The 20,053-nt window shown below is 34.7% G+C and overlaps 1 protein-coding gene across 1 annotated transcript in view; it reads left to right on the forward strand.

The window, feature by feature from the left end:
- The window catches only part of ROBO2 (roundabout guidance receptor 2), a 636,650-nt gene that overhangs the window by 470,249 nt on the left and 146,348 nt on the right, over window positions 1-20,053 (forward strand). Inside the window, exon 8 of the mRNA XM_051990556.1 lies at window positions 18,667-18,791. Within this exon, the coding sequence (XP_051846516.1) occupies window positions 18,667-18,791 (125 nt within the window). The remainder of the gene's footprint in view (window positions 1-18,666; window positions 18,792-20,053) is intronic.

Genomic DNA, 20,053 nt, shown 5'->3' on the forward strand with positions numbered 1-20,053 from the left:
GATCCAGTCTGCTATCCACTTCCGCTTTATGGGAGAGTTTATTCCATTCACATTAATGGTTAAAAGTACTAATTTTCTATTTCCTGCCATCTTATTATCCTCAGATTATGCTTTTCTTTTTCTTACGCCCTTACTCCCCTCCCCAGTTTTAAACTTATGGGCACCACTTGCCTCACACAGCTCTCCCTCTTTATAACCCCTCCCACCCCTTTTGAATCCTTTCCCCTTTCTTATACCTTTCCCTTATTACTCTTTTCCTTTTCCCTTTTCCTCTGCCGCTATTTAATGAAGTGAGCAAAGTTTCTCTGTAAACCAAATATGTCAGGTTTTTTTCTCTTTGAGCCAAATCTGATGAGAGTAAGCTTTACACAATGTTCCCTCCTCTCCTTATATTCCCTCAGAAATCATAAGTTTTCTAAGCCTCTTCATGGGATGAAGTTTCTATTTTTTAATCTCTCCTTTTCCCTTTTTTCTGATACTATCCCCATTCCATTTCTACTTCTCCCCTTTTTAATATTATATCAGTTAAATCAAGTTATACATGCACTCTTTATGTGTGTCCATAACAGAAATACAGTTCTCAAGAGTTCTTTTTACTTTTTTGTGCTTCTCTTGAGTCTTATAGTTGGAGCTCAATTTTTTTGTTCAGCTCTTGTTTTTTCATTAGAAACAAATGAAATTCACCTGTTTCATTAAATTTCCATCTTCTTCCCTGGAAGAAAATGCTCAGCTTAGCTGGGTAGTTTATTTTTGGTTGCATTTCAAGTTTTTTTGCCTTTTGGAATATCAGATTCCAGGACCTTTGTTCCTTTAATGTAGAAATAGCTAGATCCCGAGTGATCCTTATTGTGGCTCCTTGTTATTTGAATTTTTTTTTCTGGCTGCTTATAATATTTTTTCCTTAGTCTGATAGTTCTGAAAATTAGCCACAATATTTCTTGGAGTTTTTATTTTGGGGTCTTTTTAAGAAGGTGTTCAATGGATTCTTTCAATGCCTATTTTACCTTCTGATTCTAATAGATCTGGGCAGTTCTCTTTGATGATTTCCTGTAAAATAGCATCTTGACTCTTTTTTTCAATCATAATTTTCAGGAAATCCAATAATCCTCAGATCTCTTTTCCAGGTCTGGTTTTTTTTCAAATAGATATTTGACATTTTTTTCTATTTTTTCATTTTCTTGGATTTTCTTGACTAATTCTTAATTTCTCAATGAATCATTCATTTCTATTTGTTCAGTTCTGATTTTTAATGAGTTATTTTCTTCATTATCTTTTTTCTTTTACTTTTTGTTATATGTCAATTGAGTTTTTAAATGAGTTGTTTTGCTCTATGAAATTTTTTTCCTTTACACTATTTTTTTTTTACTTAGTTATTTTCTTTTTCCAATTCACAAATCCTGTTTCCCTGCATTCCTTGGGAATTATTTACCTTTTCCAACTCACATTTCAGGAAGTTGTTTTCTTTTTCCACTTTATCAAATTTTTCTTTAAGTGAATTATATGTCTTTTACATACTCTCTTGCAGAGTTTCCCTTTCCTTTCCCCATTTTTCTTCTAGCTCTCTTTTAAGATCTTTTATAATTTCTTCTAGGAGAGTCTTGTCTGATGAGGATCAGGTTACATCCTCCTTTGGGGTTTTTTCAGTAGACTGTCTGCTATTAGTCTCCTCAGGGTTGAAGACTTGCTATCTTTCTGTTTAGAAGCTATAGGAGGGTAACATTAGCTTGTGTTTTTTTTTTTTTTAACTTATTTTTTAAAAGCCCTTAGGGTCTGCCTTCAGGGCAAGGAGGTTACCTGCAGAGCAGGGATAGATATATGGACAGTCACTACCCTACAAATGGGCTGCAAAGAGCAGCCAAGCTGTGGGAATGCTCTGGGAAGAGCCCCACACCAGAAGTGTCTCTGCCCTGGGAAGCACAACTATGCTTAGGAAGTTCTATTGCCCCAGTTAGAGCCCTCTTGCTATGCAGATTTGTGGCTGCCCAAGCAAAGTCCCCCCCACCCCCTGTGCAGATTTGTGGTTGCCCCAGGCGGAGCCCCTCTAACGTGCAGAAGTGTGACTGCCCTGGGCAAAAGCCCTGCTCTTCAGAATGGGGCCATACAGCTGTGTTGTGGTCTGTGCTGAGTCACTTCCTGTGTTAGGTGGGTGTAGCCAGATCCTATCAGATTCTGGTGTTTTTTGGAGTATACTCTACCTTTGACTTTAACTTCTCTGCTGATCTACTGCTTTGCAACTAATGCAGAGCAACCATCCTGTGATAGAATCCTCCCTGCAAATTTTCCACCCACGAGACTGCCCAGACCCCGGTCTGCTCAGTGTGCTAGCTTCTGGTTCTGCCTCCCTGTCTGCACTGGCTTGCTGATGCTGATCAGGACATACTTTTTCTGGTGATCTTCCAAATTATCATGAGCTGGTAATTTGTTGTACTCAAAGTATTCATGGATTTTACCAGTCAAACACTATTTCTGAGGCTGTATTTGCTAATTGTAGTGAACATAGAAGCGAAGCTCAGCATGACACGTGTATCTTCTCTGCCATCTTGGCTCTGCCCCCAAAATAATTTCTTCATAAACAATCTCATTCCTGACTTGCAACTTGAAGTACAGAAGCAAGAGGGGAATGGTAACCAATATTTTTTTTCAATCTCCTGGTGTTCAAAAATATTAGATACCTTTCTAAAGATGATTCTCACATAGGTGAGATTTGTTTGTTTTAGAGTCCCAAGTCTGGGTTATAATGGAGAAAGACACATCTTGCTTCACTACTTAATATTTTAAATGTCAGTTTTTAATTTGTTAAGAGACACTAGGATTAGAACCTACCAAGAGCAGTCTGATTTTAGCTTTGCTGGCAATAAACTCCTCAATAAATTCATTAAAAAAAAAAAAGTTAATCTTGTCATCTGATCTTGTGTATACATGATTATTGAATTTATCATTTTGAGCAAATTGAATTTTTAGGCATTATCTAATTACAACATAAGTCATATTATATAATAATTATCAGATCATCTAAAATAGTGCCATCATGACTGATTCACAATAGTACTACTAAGATTGAAAAAAGCAAGGCCTTATATATATGAGTATAACATCTCCTTTACTACATGTGAATTTTAGAATTAAATAATGGATACTAAATAAAAAAGAAAAAGCAAAATTTTTTCTGTCCCTTTGGATTTACATCCTTGTTAAATATGAAAAAAAGTTCTCACTTCAGTTCTCTACTTAAAAAAAAATTGCAATGTTTTGTGGCACTTATTTTCATTACTATCAAATAATTGTGACATTGATTTAAACAATATTTCTTGTTTTAAAAATCAGTGTATCTGTTGGTTCAGAATTGTGCAGGGATACTGCAGAGATTGGGGAAAAGCAAGTAATGTCCTGAAGATACAAGAAATATATACTAGACTTTGTTCAGATAGATCTGTAACATGCTCTCATAGCAGTTACTATTACCAGTCTCTCCTGATTCCTAGGCCCTCAGAGTATTTCTGGCTACTGATCTTTCCAGTGTCAACTAATTCTACCAACTCGCCTCCTCTGAGGCCTTCAGAAGGCTTTGGTCACGATTTCTTGAATTGTAATTTAATAACTGATACGGTACTCAAGAACAGCCAGCCAGGGGCAAACTTAAAGCCTTTATTATACCTACTCACATAATGCCCTGACTTGTTAACTCCCTAGTGAACACCTGGTCTGAAGACCCACATGTTCACTATCAACCTTCTTATCTCTCTTGGCTATCCATCCACTTGGATCAGCTACCCCAGGATAAAGAGAGTGACTTGCTCCCCCCAGTGGGTTTATAGAGGGTCTGTGAGGTTACACACACCTCCAATCAGAGAGAGAGCTTTCTCCTGTTAAGAAGCTATCTCTATATAGACAGAATTCTACCCAAAGGGCAGTGTTACCCCCGCAGAGATTACTTCTGGGCCACTCAAATCTCCTGTTGCACTGTCCTTACATAGATCCATAAATACAGTTCCTTCACACTGTAAGAACAAACTTTTGTAAATATTAGCTATAAAGGAAAATATTGGGACTTCTGGTTAAGATGGCGGAGAGGAGGCACATAGCTGTGTAGCTCCGCGCTTTCTCTCACTATCCATTTCATTACAAGCCTCTGAATTAATGCTTGACTGAAAAAAAAAACCCACAAATAGTTACCAAGAGAAGCCATCCTTGAGATTCACCAAGAAAGGTCTGTTTTTACTGAAGGGCTGGGACGGTTTTGGATCGGGCGCAGGTGGTGGGCAGCGGCAGTGAGAGCATGGGAGCAGACTGGAGAGGGGGTGGGGAGTGGTCGCAGCCGTCTCTGCGGGGAGAGCTTTGCTACAGGACTGGATACTTTGCCCTGGCAGCAAGTCAGCAGCCCAGCAGAGAAGCTAAAAACACCGGGGGTGAAGAATACAACCCCAAACAGCTGGAGTCTCTTGGGACCTGGACGCCCCTTCCCTCCCCCCGCACAGTGACTCAGCACACTCTGGGATCTCAGAGCGCAGGCGCAGCACAGTCTGGCTAGTGCCTCGCTGCTGCCCCTGCAGTCTGTAGAGGAAGCTCGGTAACACCACCCAGCCCCTCCCCCAAAGAAAGACTCCAGTTTTTTCTTCTTTTCTTTGCTAGTTTGTCTTTGATTATTAGACAGAATGAGCAAGAAACTGAAGAGGACTTTAACCCTTGACAGCTTCTATACAGATAGAGAGCAGACTCTAAATCCTGAGGAGACTAAAAACAGACAGTCTCCAGGTGAATCCCCAAAGGAGGAGATCATCTGTTCCTCAGCACAGATGAACCTCATGGAGGAAATTAAAAAGGCTCTCACAAGGGAGCTAGAAGAAAAATGGGAAAAGGAGAGGGAGGCTTGGCAAAAGGAGAGGGAGGCTTGGCAAAAGAGCCTGGAGAAGTCATCCCACTCAGTTAAAGAGCGAGTGGATAAAGAAATAAAATCCTTGAAAAATAGGATTGGCGAACTGGAAACAGAAAACAGCTCTCTAAAAAACAAAATTGGCAAAATGGAAAAAATTTCCACAGAACAAAAGAACTCAATTGGGACAATTAGAAAAAGATTTTAAAAGAGTGAGTGAAGAAAATACTTCACTGAAAATCAGAATCGAACAATTGGAATTGAATGACTCGAGGAGACAAGAAGAATCAGTCAAGCAAATCCAAAAAATTCAAACAATGGAAAAGAATGTGAAATATCTTCTGGGGAAGACAACAGACCTGGAAAACAGATCCAGGAGAGACAATCTGAGAATCATTGAACTCCCAGAACACTATTTTACAGGAAATTATCAAAGAGAACTGCCCAGAAGTCATAGGAAAATATTACAAAGTAGATCTATACTTTTAAGCTACATTTATGCCTTAATTTAAGATACACATGGAATCAAGATGATGGAAAGGAGACAGGTTTTTGTCTGTGGCTTCCCTTAAACCAACACGAGATTAAGTTTTTAAGCAGGTTTTAGAAGGACAGAACCCACAAATATTTTGAGTGTAACACATTTGCATTAGGTATTTTGGAAGAACTTCAGGAATGGTCTGTTTCAATCAGGCAATGAGAGACAGAGAGGTTTGCAGGCCAGCACAGTGCTAGGAGACTCAGGGTGGAGAGGCTTCCAAGTGCTGAGGGAATCTAATGAGGGAGGCTCATAGCCAAAATATAGCAGCATTTGCTACTCTGTCCTGGTTCAGAAGCCAATGGATCAGCAGATTAGCTGTGAGACCTTAGTGCAACTACAGAAGGTAAATGGTGAGCTCCTGAAGCCCAGCATAACACAAGATTTGGCCATGCATGTGGAAAAGAAGCCAGTAACTCCAGCTTCAATGTAGTCTGAAGCCACTGTCCTTGTAGAGGAAGCTTGGGAAAATCTCCCTTTTGCTCTAAGAGCAGACCTCAACCTTTAGAAATGAGTAAAACAGTAAAAAGAGCTCTGAATATAGATAGCTTTTATGGAGACAGGGGAAAAATAGACCTCCAACCCTGAGGACACTAAAGGCAAAACATCTCCAGATGAAGCCTTGAAGAGTGATATAAGTTAGTCTCCCTCTCACAAGGCTCTATTGAAAGAATTCAAAATGGACCTTGAAAGCAAGAAAAAGTAGAAAGGAAATGAGAGCTCAGGAATAAAAAACAGAAATATTCTGGAGAAAATCACCTAAAGAATAACTTTGGTGAAATGGAAAAAGCAAACAACTCCTTGAAAAACAGATTTCTGAAACAGAAAAAAAAAATTCCAATGAACAAAACAACTCATTTGAAAATATAATGGGCCAAATGCAAAAGGAAAAAAAAAAAAAGCTAACTGAAGAAAACAATTCACTAAAAATAGAATTGAACAATGGAAGCAAATAACTCACTGAGAAATTAAAAAAAATAGTCAAACAAAACAAAAAGGAAAAAATAGAAAAAAAGTGTACAGGAAATATAGAGTTAATCGTTTTAATTATCATTTTGAATGGGATGAACTCTCCCATAAAAAGCAAATGGATAGCAGACTGGATTAAAAGCCAGAAATACAATGCTTTGTTTGCAAGAAACACAATTAAAGCAGAGGGATACATATAGAGTAAAGGGAAAAGGCTGGAGCAGAAACTATTATGCATCAGCTAAAGTAAAAAAAAAAGTCAGTGGTAGTGATCCTGATCTCAGATAAAGCAAAAATAAAAATATATCTAATTAAAAGAGATAAGAAAGGGAACTATATTTTGCTACAGGGTATTATTGACAATGAAGTAATATCAATACTAAACATATATGTACCAAGTAGTATAGGATCCAAGTTCCTAGAAAAGAAATGAAGAGAACTACAAGAAGAAATAGACAGCAAAACTATACTAGTAGGGGATTTCAATCTTGCTCTACAAAATGAATAAAAAATAAGTTAAGAAGAAACATAGAATTTTAGAAAAGTTGGATATAATAGTCATTTAGTGAAAATTGAATGAGACAGGAGGGAATATACTTTTTTCTCAGTACTACATAGAACTTATGCAAAAATCAACTTCAAAATCAAATACAATAAGGCAAAAATAATGAAAGCAGCTTTTCAGATCATAATGCAATAAAAAATACATGTAATAAAGTACTGGGGAAAAATAGACCAAAAATTAATTGGAAGCTAAATAATCTAGTTTTAAAGAATGAGGGGGTGAAACAACAAACCAGAGACACAAATGATAATTTCATCCAAGAGAATAATATTAATTAGACAACATACCAAAATTTATGGGATGCATTCAAAGCAGTTCTTAAGAGAAGTTTTCTATCTCCAGATGCTTACTTACATAAAATAGAAAAAGAGAGGATCAGTAAATTGGGTATGCAATTAAAAGAGTTAAAGAACAGATTATAAATTCCCAATTAAATATCAAATTTGAAATTCTGAAAATAAAAGGGGAGATTAATAAATTGAAAGTAAGAAACTATTGAACTAATAAACAAAACTAAAAGTTGATTTTATTTTTAAAAAGTCAACAAAGAAGATAAAATTTAAATTTCATTAGAAAAAGGAAAGAAGAAAATCAAATTGTTAGTATCAAAAATGAAAAGAGTGAACTTTCTACCAATGAAAAAGAAAATAGAGCAATAATTAGGAGCTATTTTGTCCAATTGTATGTCAATAAATCTGTTAATCTAAGTGAAATGGATAAATACTTGGAAAAATATAGATTGCTCAGATTGAGAAAGAAGAAAATAAGTTACCTAAATGGCCCCTTTTTAGTTAAAAAAATAATAATAAACAAATGATTAATTGACTTCCTAAGAAAATCCCCAGGGCCAGATAGATTTACATGTGAATTCTACCAAAAAATTAAAGAACAATTAATTACAATGTGATCCAAAATATTGGGGAAAATAGGAAAAGAAGGAGTCCTACCAAATTCTTTTTATGACACAAATATGGTACTGATACCAAAACCAAGTAAGTCAAAACAGAAAAAGAAGATTATAGACCAATTTCCCTAATGAATATTGATATAAAAATCTTAACTAAAATGTTAGCAAAGAGATAACATCAAATTACCACTGGGGTAATACACCATGACCAGGTAGAATTTATACCAGGAATAAAAGGCTAGTTTAATATTAGGAAAATTATTAGCTTAATTGACTGTATCAGTAAGCAAACTAACAGAAACCATAATTATCTTAATAGATGCAAGAAAAACATTTGAAAAAATCCAATAGCCATCCTACTAAAAACACAAGAGATTGTAGTAATAAATGGAGTTTTCCTTAAAATGATTTGTAGTATCTATTTAAATTGTCAGCAAGCATTATATGTAATTGGGATAAGTGAGAACCATTCCCAATAAAATCAGGGGTGAAACAAGGTGGCCCATTATCATCATTAGTATTCAATATTTTATTGTAAATATTAACTTTAGCAATAAGAAAAGAAAAAGAAATTAAAGGAATTAGAGTAAGTAATGAGGAAAACAAATTATCACTCTTTGTAGATGATATGATTGTATACATAGAGAATCCTAAGGAATCAACTAAAAAACTACTAGAAACAATTCACAACTTTACCAAACTCGGATGATACAAAATAAATCTATATAAATCATCAACATTTATGTATGTTACCAAAAAAGTCCAGGAGCAAGAGATACAAAGAGAAACTCCACTTAAAATTACTGTAGAAAATATAAACATTTGGGAGTTTACCTGCCAAGACAAAGTCAGGAACCCTATGAACAGAATGACAAAACACTTTCTATTCAAAAAAGTGAGATCTAATCAATTGAAAGAATATCCAGTGCTCATAGGTAGTCCAAGCTAATATAATAAAAATGACAATTCTACCAAAATTAATACACTTATTCAAGGTCATACCAATAAAACTGCCAAGAAAGTATTTTACAGAGCTAGAAAAAATAATAACAAAGTTCAGCTGGAAGAACAAAGGGTCAAGATTTCAAGGGAATTAATGAAAAATGCAAATGAAGGTACCCTAGTTGTACTAAATCTAAAACTAAAGCAGCTGTTCTTAGAAATACTGGCTAAAATTTTGAGTAGTGAATCAGCAAAATAGGTCAGGTTTGCAAAACTATAGTAATCAACCTGTGAGTTAAAAACTGATAAAAAAAATACTGGGAAAATTGGAAATTAGTATGGCAGAAATTAGGCATTGACTTTAGATCTATTACTCTATACCAAGATAAAGTCGAAATGAGTTCATGATAAATGATACTATAAGCAAATTAGAAGAACAAATGATAGTCTACCTATCAGATCCGTTGAGAAGGAAGAAATTTGTGGTAAAAGAAGAACTACAGAACATTATGGGATGCAGAATGAATAATTTTGATTATATTAAGTAAAAATATTTTTGTTCAAACAAAGTTAATGCAGAAAAGATTAGAAGAGAAGCAGTAAACTGGGAGAAAATGTACATCCAAAGATTCTAATAAAAGCTTCATTTCTAAAATATATAGAGAAGTGACTCAAATTTATAAGAAGACAAGCTATTCTCTAATTGATAAATGATCAAAGGATATGAACAGACAATTTTCAGATGAAGAAATTAAAACCATATCTAGTCTTATGAAAAAATGCTCCATAACACTATTGATCAGAGAAATGTAAGTTAAGACAAATCTGAGGTACCATTGCACATCTGTCAGATTGGCTAAGATGACAGAAATAATAATGTTGAGTGTTGGAAGGGATCTGGGAAAACTGGGACACTAATACATTGTTGGTGGAGTTGTGAACTGACCCAACCATTTGGGAGAGAGCAATATGAAACTATCCCCAAAGGGCTATCAAATTGTGTATACTCTATGATCCAGCAGTGTCTCTATTGGTTCTGTATCCCAAAGAAATCATCAAAAAAAGAAAAGGACCCACAAGTGCAAAAATGTTTGTAGCAGCCCTTTTGTGGTGGCAAGTAACTAGAAACTGAGTGGATGCCCATCAGCTGGAGAATGACTGAATAACTTGTAGTATTTGATTATTATGGAATATTATTATTCTATAAGAAATGCTCAGTAAGATAATTTCAGAAAGGCCTGGAGAAATTTATATGAACTGATGCTAAGTGAAATGAATAGAACCAAGAGAACATGATACATGGCAAAAGATTTTATGTTGATCAATTCTGATGGACATGACTCTTTTCAACATAGAGGTTATTCTGTGTGATGGAAAGAGCCATCTACATCCAGAGGACTGTGGGGACTGAGTATGAATCACTAACATAGTATTTTCAGTTTTTTGTTATTTTCTTGCATTTTGTCTTCTGTCTTATTTCCCCCTTTTTCATCTGATTTTTCTTATGCAGCATGATAATTGTTAAAATATGTATAAAAGAATTGCACATGTTTAACACATACTGAATTATTTGCCATCTAGGCTAACAGGTAGGAGGAAAGAAAGGAGAAAAAAATTGAAATGCAAGGTTTTGTAAGGATGAGTGTTAAAAACTGTATATGTTTTAAAAATTTTAAAAAAACCTTTTTTTTAAAAGTACACTATAAGAGTCCATAATAATACCACTAGAAATCTCATCATGCTGTTTTAAATAAATATTGCTTCTTTTTCTATATTAGTACTGAGTTTGAGAATAGTTACTGAGTATATTTTTCGATCTGTACTAGATTTTTGCTGTATTTGGCTCTACACAAGTCAATTATGAAATCACTAAAGATTTATATCACAAACCATTATTAAATTTGAAGCTTTAGTTGCTTCAGAATATATTCAATTTCTAATTCTAAGAATCTTTGATATTACCAAATTCCATTTTAATAAAAAGTTTAGCTTCAAAAATCTTCTATATCTCATGCTTGTATTATGGAAAAAATCCAAGAATAACAAATTTGTCATCAGTTTTAGAAGGAAGACTTCATAAAGTCTTTTGATGCAAACTTTTTTGAGTGTCTGTCCAGAAAATTTTGATGATTTATCCAAGGTTGCATGGCCAGCAAGAAGGAATTTCACTAAGATTTGAAATCAAGTCCTTCATTCATCAAGCACTCAAAATGGCACTAGATTTGGAATGATTGACTTGGGTGATTGAATTATAACTTTGTTATTTCTACCTGTCTTAACATAGCCAAGACACTTAACATTTCCAAGCTTTAGTTTTTCATCTGGACTAATAAAAATAGGAACTAACATTTATAGAGACAATGTTTATAAAGCACTTAGCTTATTTTACTTCAATTACAGCAACTCTGGAAGATGGGTACTATTATTATCCACAATTTACTCATGAGGAACCTGAAGCACAAAGATGATAAACGACTTGTCCAGAGTTATATAGATATTTAGTATCTGAAGCAGGATTTTGACTCTTGACTCTTGACTCCAAGTCCAGTTTTCAACTTCATTGTGTAAAGGAGTTGGACTAGGCAACAGTCCCTTCTAGGTCTAAATCTCTGCTTCTCTGAACTCTAAATTCAGCGCCCTTTCCTTTCTTTTCTTTTCTTTTTTCTTTTTTTAATAATCTTTGTCCCTTCAAAAAAAGGTGTGGCATTTTTTTTTTACCAAGGAAATGAAACTCTCTTCCAATGTGACAGATTCAGATATGAAATCCTATTCTAAAGTAGGCACTTCAATAGTCTTTCGTTTTATGAATCTTTGTATTAAAGACTTGCTATATACCAGCTATACCAAGATACTGAAAGAATTGTAGTCATCTTGGAGAATGGGACAGGGAATTCAGGAAGGCAGAAGAGCATATGTACTGATTTTACATAGCTAAGTGGAAATATTCCATCAGCAAACAATAAAAACCAGTGACCTTTATTTCTCTCCTTAACAAAATTTTATAATTTATTATGAAAAGAATGGTTACGATTACTTAGAAAGAAGAGTAGCATCCTAGATTCATATCTCTCTTATCCATTTCTTTCTCTATCTACATAACCACCAAGTTCAAACCTTTCACCACTTCTACTTCAACTGTAGCTTACTAATTGGTCTCTCTGACTCAAATGCCTCTTTCATTATTATTAAAGCTTTTTATTTACAAAGCATATACATGGGTAATTTTTCCAATGTTGACTTTGCATAACCTTTTGTTCCAAATTTTCCCTCCTTTCCCTTACCTCTTCCCCTAGCTGGCAGGTAGTCTAATACATGTTAAATATGTTGAAATACATGTTAGATCCAATATATGTATACATATTTATAAGTTATCTTGTTGCACAAGAAAAATCAGATCAAGAAGGTAGAAAAAGACAAAATGAGAAAAAAAACAAAATGCAAGGAAATAACAATAGAAAGAGTGAGAATACTATGTTGTGTTCCACATTCTGTTCCGTGGTTCTCTCTAGGTGTAGATGGCTCTCTTCCTTACTGCACAAGTGGAACTGATTTAAAACATCTTGTTGTTGAAGACAGCCACACCCACCAGAATTGATTGTCTTATAGTCTTGTTGTTGCCATGTATAATGATCTCCTGGGTCTGCTCATTTCACTTAGCAGCATTTCATGTGGGTCTCTCTAAGCCTCTGAAATCATCCTGTTGGTCATTTCTTACAGAACAATAGTATTCCATAGCATTCATATACCATAAATTATTCAGCCATTCTCCAATTAATGGGCATCCACTCACTTTCCAGTTTCTTGCCACTACAAAGAGGGTGCCACAAACACTTTTGCACGTGTGGGTCCCTTTCCATCATGGAAGATCTCTTTGGGATATCATCCCAGTAGAAACACAGCTGGATCAAAGGGTATGCACAATTAGATAACTTTTAGAACATAGTTCCAAATTGCTTTCCAGAATGGTTGCATTTGTTCACAGTTCCACCAACAATGTATCAGTGTCCCAGTTTTCCCACATCCCCTCCAATATTCATCATTATCTTTTCCTGACATCTTAGTCAATTTGATAGGTATGTAGTTGTATCTCAGAGTGTTTTAATTTGTATTTCTCTCTTCAATAGTGATTTGGAGCACCTTTTCATGTGGCTAGAAATAGTTTCAATTTCTTCATCTGAAAATTGTTCCTATCCTTTGACCATTTTGATCCTTTGGATCCTTTGATCAATTGGAGAATGGCTTAAACTATTAAAAAATTTGAGTCAATTCTCTATATATTTTAGAAATGAGACCTTTAGGACCTGTATGTGCCAAAATGTTTGTGGCAGCCCTGTTTGTAGTGGCTAGAAACTGGAAAATGAATGGATGCCCATCAATTGGAGAATGGTTGGGTAAATTGTGGTATATGAATGTTATGGAATAGTATTGTTCTGTAAGAAATGACCGGCAGGATGAATACAAAGAGGCTTGGAGAGACTTGCATGACCTGATGCTAAATCAAATGAGCAGAACCAGGAGATCATTATATACTTCAACAACGATACTGTATTAGGATATACTCTGATGGAAGTGGATTTCTTCGACAAAGAGATCTAACTCAGTTTCAATTGATCAGTGATGGACAGACGTAGTTACACCCAAAGAAAGAACACTGGGAAATGAATGTAAACTGTTTGCATTTTTGTTTTTTTTCCCGGGTTATTTTTACCATCTGAATCCAATTCTTCCTGTGCAAGAAGAGAACTGTTTGGTTCTGCATAACATATATTGTATCTAAAATATACTGTGACATATTTAACATGTCTAGGGCTGCTTGCCATCTGGGGGAAGGGGTGGAGGAGGAAGGGGAAAAGTTGGAACAGAAGTGAGTGCAAGGGATAATGTAAAAAATTACCCTGGCATGGGTTCTGTCAATAAAAAGTTATAATTATGAAAAAAAAAAAGAAATGAGGCCTTTATCAGATCCTTTGGATGTAAATATGTGTTCCCAGTTTATTGTTTCCCTTCTAAACTTGTATGCATCAGTTTTGTTTGTACAAATCTTTTTAACTTAATATAATCAAAATTATCAATTTTATGATCAATAATAATCTCAAGTTCTTTTCTGGTCACAAATTCCTTCCTCCTCCACAAACTTGAGAGGTAAACTAACCTATATTCTTCTAATTTGTTTGTAATATCATTCTTTATGTCTAGGCCATGAATGCATTTCAACTTTATCTCGTTATATGGTGTTAGATATGGGTCTATCCCTACTTTATGCCATACTAGTTTCCAATTTTCCCAGAAGTTTTTGTTAAATAGTGAATTTTTATCTCAAAAGGTGGGGCCTTTGAGTTTGTGAAATATTAGGTTATTATAGTGATTGGCTATTTTGTTCTGTGAACCTACCCTATTCCACTGATCAATTTCTCTGTTTCTTAGCTAGTACCAAATGGTTTTGAGGAGGACTGCTTTATAATATAGTTTTAGATCTGGCCACCTTCATTTGATTTTCTCTTCATTAATTCCTTTGAAATTCTTGATATTTTATTCTTCCTTTTGTTGTTATTTTTTATCATTCAGCAAAATATTCTTGGGAGTTTGATTAGTATTGTCATCTTTATTATATTCACTCAACCTATCCAAGAGCACTAAAGATTTTTTCCAATTGCTTAGATCTCACTTTATTTGTGTGGAAAGTGTTTTGCAGTTGTGCTTACATAGTTCCTGACTTTCCCTTGGCAGATAAATTCTCAACTAAATATTATTAACAGTTATTTTAAATGGAATTTCTCTTTGTATCTCTTGTCATTGGATTTTGTTAGTGATGTATAAGAATGCTGATGATTTATGTGGATTTATTTTGCATGCCGTAATTTTGCTAAAGTTGTGGATTATTTCTAATAGCTTTTTAGTTGATTACCTGGGGTTCTCTAAGTATATCATCATATCATCAGCAAAAAATGATAATTTGGTTTCCTTATTATCTATTCTAATTCTTTAATCACTTTTTCTTCTCTAATTGCCTAGGCTAGCCTTTCTAATACAACATTGAAAGGCAATGGTGATACTGAGCAACCTTGTTTTACCCCTGATCTTATTGGAAATGGTTGTAGTTTATTCCCATAACATATGATGTTTGCTAATGGTTTTAAATTGATACTACTGACTATTTTAAGGAAAAGTCCATTTATTCTTATACTCTCTTATGTTTTTAATAGGAATGGGTCTTGGATTTTATCAAATGCCTTTTCTGCATCTATTGAGATAATCATATGGTTTTTGTTTATTTGGTTAATAATATAGACATTTATGATAATAGTCTTTCTAATATTGACCCAACCCTGCATTCCTGATATAAATCCTACTTGATCATGGTGCATTATCCTGGGAATGATTATCTGTAATCTCTTTGCTAATAGTTTATTTAAGATTTTTGCATCAATATTCATTAGGGAGATTGGACAATAATTTTCCTTCTCTGTTTTCGTCCTACCTGGTTTAGGTATCAGTACCATGTCTGTGTCATAAAAGGAATTTGGTAGGAGCCCTTCATTCCTTATTTTTTCAAATAGTTTATATAGGATTGGGGCTAATTATTCTTTAAATGTTTGGTAGAATTCACATGTAAATCCATCTTGTCTTGGGGATTTTTTTTTTCTTAGCAAGTTGATTAATAGCTTGTTCTATTTCTTTTTTAAAAATGGGACTATTTAAGTAATTTATTTCCTCTTCTGTTAATTTGGGCAATCTATATTTTTGTCAGTATTCCTCCATTTCACTTAGGTTGTCAAATTTATTGGCATAAAGTTGGGCAAAGTAACTCCTGATAATAGTTCTAGTTTCCCCTTCATTGGTGTATAGTTCTCCCTTTTCATTTTTGAGATTAACAATTTGATCTTCTTCTTTCATTTTTTAAATCAAATTAACTGAAGGTTTATCAATTTTGTTTTTTTATATATAATAAACTCTTAGTTTTATTTATTAATTAAATAGTTTTATTTTTTAGTTTCAATTTTTTTAATCTTTCCTTTTATTGTTAGAATTTCAAGTTTGGTGTTTGGGGATTTTTAATTTGTTCTTTTTTTAGCTTTTTTAGTTGCAAGTCCAATTTATTGATCTTCTCTTCATTTTATGCAAGTAAGCATCTATAGATATAAAATTTCCCCTTGTTACTGCTTTGGCTGTATCCCCAAAATTTTGATATATTGTCTCACTATTGTCATTTTCTTGGATGAAATTATTCATTGTGTCTATGATTTGCTGTTTCACCCATTCATTCTTTAGGATGACATTATTTAGTTTCTAATTTGTTTTGGTGTATTTTTCCCTAGCCTTTATGAAATGTAATTTTCATTGCATCCTGATCTAAAAAAATGCATTATTATTTCTGTCTTTTTGCCTTTGATTTTGAGTCCTTATGTCCTAATATATGGTCAATTTTTGTATAGGTTCCATGAACTGCTGAGAAGAAAGTGTCCTCTTTTCTGTTTCCATTCATTTTTTTCCAAAGATCTATAATATCTAGTTTATTTAGTATTCATCAGGATGGCTACCTCTGGTTTTTTTTTTTTTTTAACTTTACTTGAAGCATAACAGATCCTGCTCCAGTCTTTTACTTTTATTCTGTATGTATCAGTCTGCTTTAAATGTGTTTCTTGTAAACAACATATTTTAGGATTTTGGCATTAATCCAGCCTGCTATCTGCTTCTGCTTTATGGAAGAGTCCACCCTATTCACATTTATGATTAAAACTACTAATTCTGTATATCCTTTCATGTTATTTACTCCAAATTATATTTTTCTATTTCCTTTTCCCCGTTCCCTCCTCCCCAGGATTTTACTTATGAGCACCACTTGCTTCAAGCAATACTTCCCCTTTAGAGTCTCTCCCCTTTTCTTATACCTCCCCCCTCATTTCTGTTTTCCCTTCTATTTAGCCTACCCCTTACCTTTTCCCCCTTTTCCTCCCACTTTTCTATAAGATGAGAGATGTTTCTCGATGAAATCAAATATATCTATTACTTTGGGCCAAATATGATGAGAGTAAGATTCACACAATATTCATCACCCTCTTTTTCCCCTCAATTATAATATGTTTTCTTTGCCTTTTTCTGAGATAGAATTTCCCTCATTTTACCTCCAATTTTCCCTTTTTTCTTTTACAAACCCCTTTCTATCTCTTGTTTTTTTTTTTAATATTATAACAGTAAAATTAGATTATACATGTATTCTCAATGTATACACATAACAGAAATACAATTCTCAAGAGGTTTTTTTTTCCTTTTTTTTAAACCTTTTTTTATGCTTTTCTTGAGTTCTATATTTGGAGGCCAAATTTTTTGTTTAGCTCTGGTCTTTTCAACAAAAATAAATGGAATTCACCAGTGTCATTGAATGTCCATCTTCTTCCCTGAAAGAAAAGGCTGTGTTTTTCAGGTTAAGTTATTCTTGGCTGCATTCCAAGTTCCTTCAACTTTCAGTATATCAGATTCCAGGCCCTTCAATCCTGCTGCCCTGGATCAGTGCTGATTCACTCCCAGTGCTGGATGGGCATAGCCAAGTCCAGTTTGATTTAGGCTTTTGGGGGTTCACTATTGATCTTTTGTATTTGTGTTGGATGTTTTATAACTTCTCTACTGATCTATTGGCTTGCAACCATGGCAGAGTGGCCAACACTGCTGTAGAGTCCTGTATATTCCTCCCTGTAGATTCTCTGCCACATGGAGTCTGCACCACCCCACAGATTCTGCACTGCCCCAGGAGTCTGCACTGTCTGTGCTGGTCTTTGTACTCAGCTGTGCGTGCTTCACTGCCTCCTTCCCATTTCCAATTGAAACAGACCTTTTCTGGTCTGTTTCCTCCCTGTAGATTCTCTACCACATGGAGTCCACACCACCCGCGGAGACTGCACCTCCCTGGGACTCTGTGTTGGAGTTTGTACTCAGCTGCTTGAGCTGGCTGCCTCCTTCCCATTTCCAATTGAACCATACTTTTCTGGTGATCTTCGAAATTATCTTCTGCTGGCAATTTGTTGTACTTGCAATATTTGTGGATTCTACTGGTCCAGAACTAATTCAGAGGCTGGATTTCATAATTAGTGTGAGCATTGTAGAGAAGGTCAGAAAGAAATGTGTGTTCTCTCTGCCCCGTAAGTCTGAAATGTCTCTTTTCTGTAAACATTTGTCCATACAATTGCCGAAGTGATTTTCCTAAAGTACAGATCTGACTGAGAACAACAAATCTCTGTTCCAACCATATTCTACAAATCTATTTCCCTATTGATTTTGATTTTAGGATCAAATCCTATTTGATTTTTAACTTTTAAGTTTCTGTTTTTGTGTTTTATATTGTATTAGTACACTTATATGATTTAAATTATTATTTTGAGGATACATTTTTTAAACTGATATTGATGTGTAATCAATCAAATTTGGGGATCATTGTCCTAAATTGTCCACAAAATCTCATATTTTGTCCAAGTCAGTGATTTTTGCCCTTTCTTAAATTCATTTTGGGTTCTAGTACTAACTTCAGAAGAACTCTCTAGAAAAGAACCCTTCATATATTAGTAGGTAAGACTGGCCAATTATTTTTTTAAATCCTAAAAAATGAACTTTTATTGTAATATTTGTCTACAAAAAAACACCTGTGGGTCTTAGGAATCCATTATACAAAGGTTCTAAAATGTGAGTGGCAACAATTAATACAAAATGCAATTGGATTCATTTAACAAAATGTTACTTAACTCTGTTTTGGTAAAGGCATAAGAAATTTTTTTTAACTCCAGCATCTTGGCACCAAAAGCAATATATATTACTAAATTTGCTTTTTGGAGTAATTTCTGTTTTCTGTTTGATATTTATGCAGTTTTTCTCCTCTTATATTATAGCTCCTCCACAGTTTGTGGTTAGGCCAAGAGATCAGATTGTAGCTCAAGGTCGAACAATTACATTTCCCTGTGAAACTAAAGGAAACCCTCAGCCAGCTGTTTTTTGGCAGAAAGAAGGCAGCCAGGTGAGTATAAGGCTTCAATGCTTCTTTGAAATCTCTGGTCTCTAACCTCTTGTTCTCTTCAAAATTAATTTGATTCTTTCTGTTTTTTTTTTCATTGTGAATTCATTACATATTTAAAATATGATAGGAGAAAATTAACATAAATAGAATGTGTTCTGACATTACACTGTTCATTCAACAAATATTGAGCACAATATAAGCATTTTGTTAAGTTTTTGATTTGTATGCAACTAATTTTGATTACACATGTGTATTAATTTTTAAAAGCTGAGGTTATTCCAAATAAAACAAAACCAAAGTAAGTCATAGAAATTTAATTAGGTATTCATTCAAATCAAAGAAATCATCATCTCTGCATAAGTTTTGTGTGTGTTTTTTCAGATATGTGAGAGACCATTTTATCAGAGTAAAAAAGGAAAACAAAAAGCTTGAAGTCTTATTTACACCTTGACAAAATTTATCATCATTCTTTATTGATTTAAGTTTAAGGGAAAATTAATTTTATACCTCTACTTTTTCTATTAATACATTGAGTACTAATAATAGGAATAGATACGAGAAGACTACCATATGCCAAAAGCTTCCAAATCCCTTTTTTGGTGTTTTGTTACTGGTTATTTCCCTAGTTATTGTATCCAGATTTGAATCCTAGGTAGCTTATTGTCCCAGACTTTTAGGCATCATCCTCTTCCACAGCCTCTAATAAAAATTTCATGGTTAATTTGAGATATCATGATTTCAGTTCTTTAAACCTTGGGCTGAACCTGAAATTCCATAGGGGTGTCTCATGGATCCTCAGGGGGTCTCAGAATTCTGGAGCTATATGAAGGAAGATATTTTCCAATTCCTCAAGCCAGTCTAAAGAAATTTAGAATTTTTCTTCCGGTTAAGATGGCGGAGAGGAGGCTCACAGTTGCATAAGCTCCGCGCTTTCTCTCACTATCCACTTCATTACAAGCCTCTGAATCAATGCTTGACTGAAAAAAAACCCACAAATAGTTACCAAGAGAAGCCATCCTTGAGATCCGCCAAGAAAGGTCTGTCTTTACTGGAGGGCTGGGGCGGTTTTAGATCGGGCGCAGGCTGAGGGCAGCGGCAGTGAGAGCACGGGAGCAGACTGGAGAGGGGGTGGGGAGTGATCGTAGCCGTCTCTGCGGGGAGAGCTTCGCTACAGGTTGGGAACCTGCAGCAAGTCAACAGCCCAGCAGAGAAGCTAAAAACACCGGGGCTGAAGAGCACAACCGCAAACAGCTGGAGTCTCT

Source organism: Antechinus flavipes, chromosome 3 (assembly GCF_016432865.1).
Source record: "Antechinus flavipes isolate AdamAnt ecotype Samford, QLD, Australia chromosome 3, AdamAnt_v2, whole genome shotgun sequence".
NCBI lineage: Eukaryota > Metazoa > Chordata > Mammalia > Dasyuromorphia > Dasyuridae > Antechinus > Antechinus flavipes.